The 2,212-nt window shown below is 38.5% G+C and overlaps 1 protein-coding gene across 1 annotated transcript in view; it reads left to right on the forward strand.

The window, feature by feature from the left end:
- The window catches only part of LOC106792599 (myb-like protein AA), a gene marked incomplete at its 5' end in the record, with an annotated part of 9,036 nt that overhangs the window by 3,619 nt on the left and 3,205 nt on the right, over window positions 1–2,212 (forward strand). Inside the window, 2 exons of the mRNA XM_014759070.1 lie at window positions 452–550; window positions 661–1,395. Coding sequence (XP_014614556.1) covers window positions 452–550; window positions 661–1,395 — 834 coding nt within the window. The remainder of the gene's footprint in view (window positions 1–451; window positions 551–660; window positions 1,396–2,212) is intronic.

Genomic DNA, 2,212 nt, shown 5'->3' on the forward strand with positions numbered 1-2,212 from the left:
TTGATTTTTATAACTCTACAAAGTTCTACGTGTAGAAAAAAGAGTGTACTTTAATTTAATATAAGTTTTATTAAAATTTATTTACTTTTAGTATAAAAAATATTTACCGAAACTTTTCAAAGAAATTGCAAAGATGCACAATTTAYAGCATTGCATTCTCTGACATTTCCTGAACTTCACATGCTAAATTAAATTAAACTTATGACTGTAATAAAAATGATATATTGACTTATGAACACAACTATCAAGTTGCTGAGGAAGTCCCAAATAGGGACGAAACGTTCAACGGATAAAGAGATTGTTCATTTAATTTAAACCTGTCCAAAAAAAAACATCCCTAAGAATTAAACTTAGTAATAATAATAGATAAATTTTGGATAAGAAAAAAAATTTACTATATTAACATTATCAAAAACGTTTCTCAATCTAATGCAAATATATATCTTCGTAGGTCTTGCAAAAGAGGCTGGACGAGGTACAAAAGAGTACGGAAACTCTTTCGGAAAGATTAGATAAGGCTCGTGAGGAGAACGACGATCTCCGATTCCAGGTGTGATGACAATAAAAATATCCTTAATAAAATGATAACACTCGATTATTTAATTGAAAAAAGATAAATTCTCCTAAAATTCTAATAATTGTTTTTAACACAATTTACAGTTAGAAGAAAGAAACATCGAATTGGAGGGTACGCGTGCTCGCGTGCGTGTCTTGGAACGTCTTCAGCAACGGCCACCGACGGAAATCGAACCCGAAACTGAAAACGAGCAGCCAAGATGCGAACAACAAAGTGGTTTAGAACCAGGTAGTAGTACGGAGTCGGCACGGGATCATCACCAAACAGCAGTCGAAGTTAAACCATCGCCACGTCGGCGACCTAGTCGTATACCTTTGCCGGGTTCAACGGGTAAACCGACGGCACCGAGACCGCCGAGTCACGGTAGAAACGACAGCAGAGAGTCTCTCAAGTCTTTGACGAGGTTACCGAGAGATTCTAGTCGCGACAGTCATTGTGGGAAATCTTTATCGAAGACTCGAGATGCTAGCAGGGAATCATTGGGCACCAATAATAACAATAACACCAATAACAACAACAACAATAGCAGTAACAATAGCAACAGCAACAAAAGTTTATCGAAGAATCCAACCAGCAGTAACAACGGCAAGGAGACCAGCAGGGATTCCCTGAACAGGTCCCTGCCCCGTAACAATTCCAGCCGAGACTCCTTAAACAAATCCTCCTCGCTGTCCCGCGCCCGAGACTCGTTGGAGTCTAGCAATGTCGGGACAAACCCGTCCCCGGGCACGACTCCTCCTAGACGACCGCCCGCTCCTGCGCGTCGTTCCCACAGCCTGGCTCGCGCTGCATCCTCCGTTGATACCGACAATGGCAAGGTACGACCCGTCAAACAATTCTTTTGGAGCAGCTGGCTCAAATCGCCATTGTCCAACGGACCGATTTAGTTAAACAAAAGAAAACACATTTCAAATTAAAAAAGAATAGAACAACAATAATGACAACTGTAATTAAACAGAGGCCAGACAAATATCCTAACACGAACCTTTTAAAGCCAACCTTTTTCACCCACCCACACACCCCCCCAGCCCCAGCCCCAACCCCCCAATTTCTATTTCTTTTTCTATCTTTCTTTTTCTTTCATTATCATTTTAATGTATCCGTTTAATTTGATCTCAAAGACCAAGTATCATTTTCGGACAAGTTTCAAGACTATTCGTATCTCATTATTTCTATCTTTAGCGGCAATTATGCTATTGTATTACTACTACTATTACTACTACTACTACTACTACTACTACTACTACTACTACTACTACTATTACTCGCTCTATCACATTCTATTATATTAATATACTTATTCTTACTGTAAACATATAATGACAATATTTAACACAAGTTGTCATCTCGGCTGAGCGTATTGCTACTAAAACAAAAAAAAATACTTAATTAGATAGAAACAAACACACACGTCGGGCGCATGAAGTTTTCTAAACGAAATCATCATCCCATTCCTTACCGTATTGAAATTCATTTGTAATCCTGATAGTTAGTAATACCTAATCATCATTTTGTATTATCCTAATTCCTGTTGATCCTTTTAACCACCAACCCTTTTCTTTTCTTTTTATATATCTCTCTCTCTCTCTCTCTCTCTCTCTCTCTCTCTCTCTCTCTCTCTCTCTCTCTCTCTCT

This window comes from Polistes canadensis, unplaced genomic scaffold, assembly GCF_001313835.1.
Source record: "Polistes canadensis isolate GaletaPanama2010 unplaced genomic scaffold, ASM131383v1 scaffold_491, whole genome shotgun sequence".
Lineage (NCBI taxonomy): Eukaryota > Metazoa > Arthropoda > Insecta > Hymenoptera > Vespidae > Polistes > Polistes canadensis.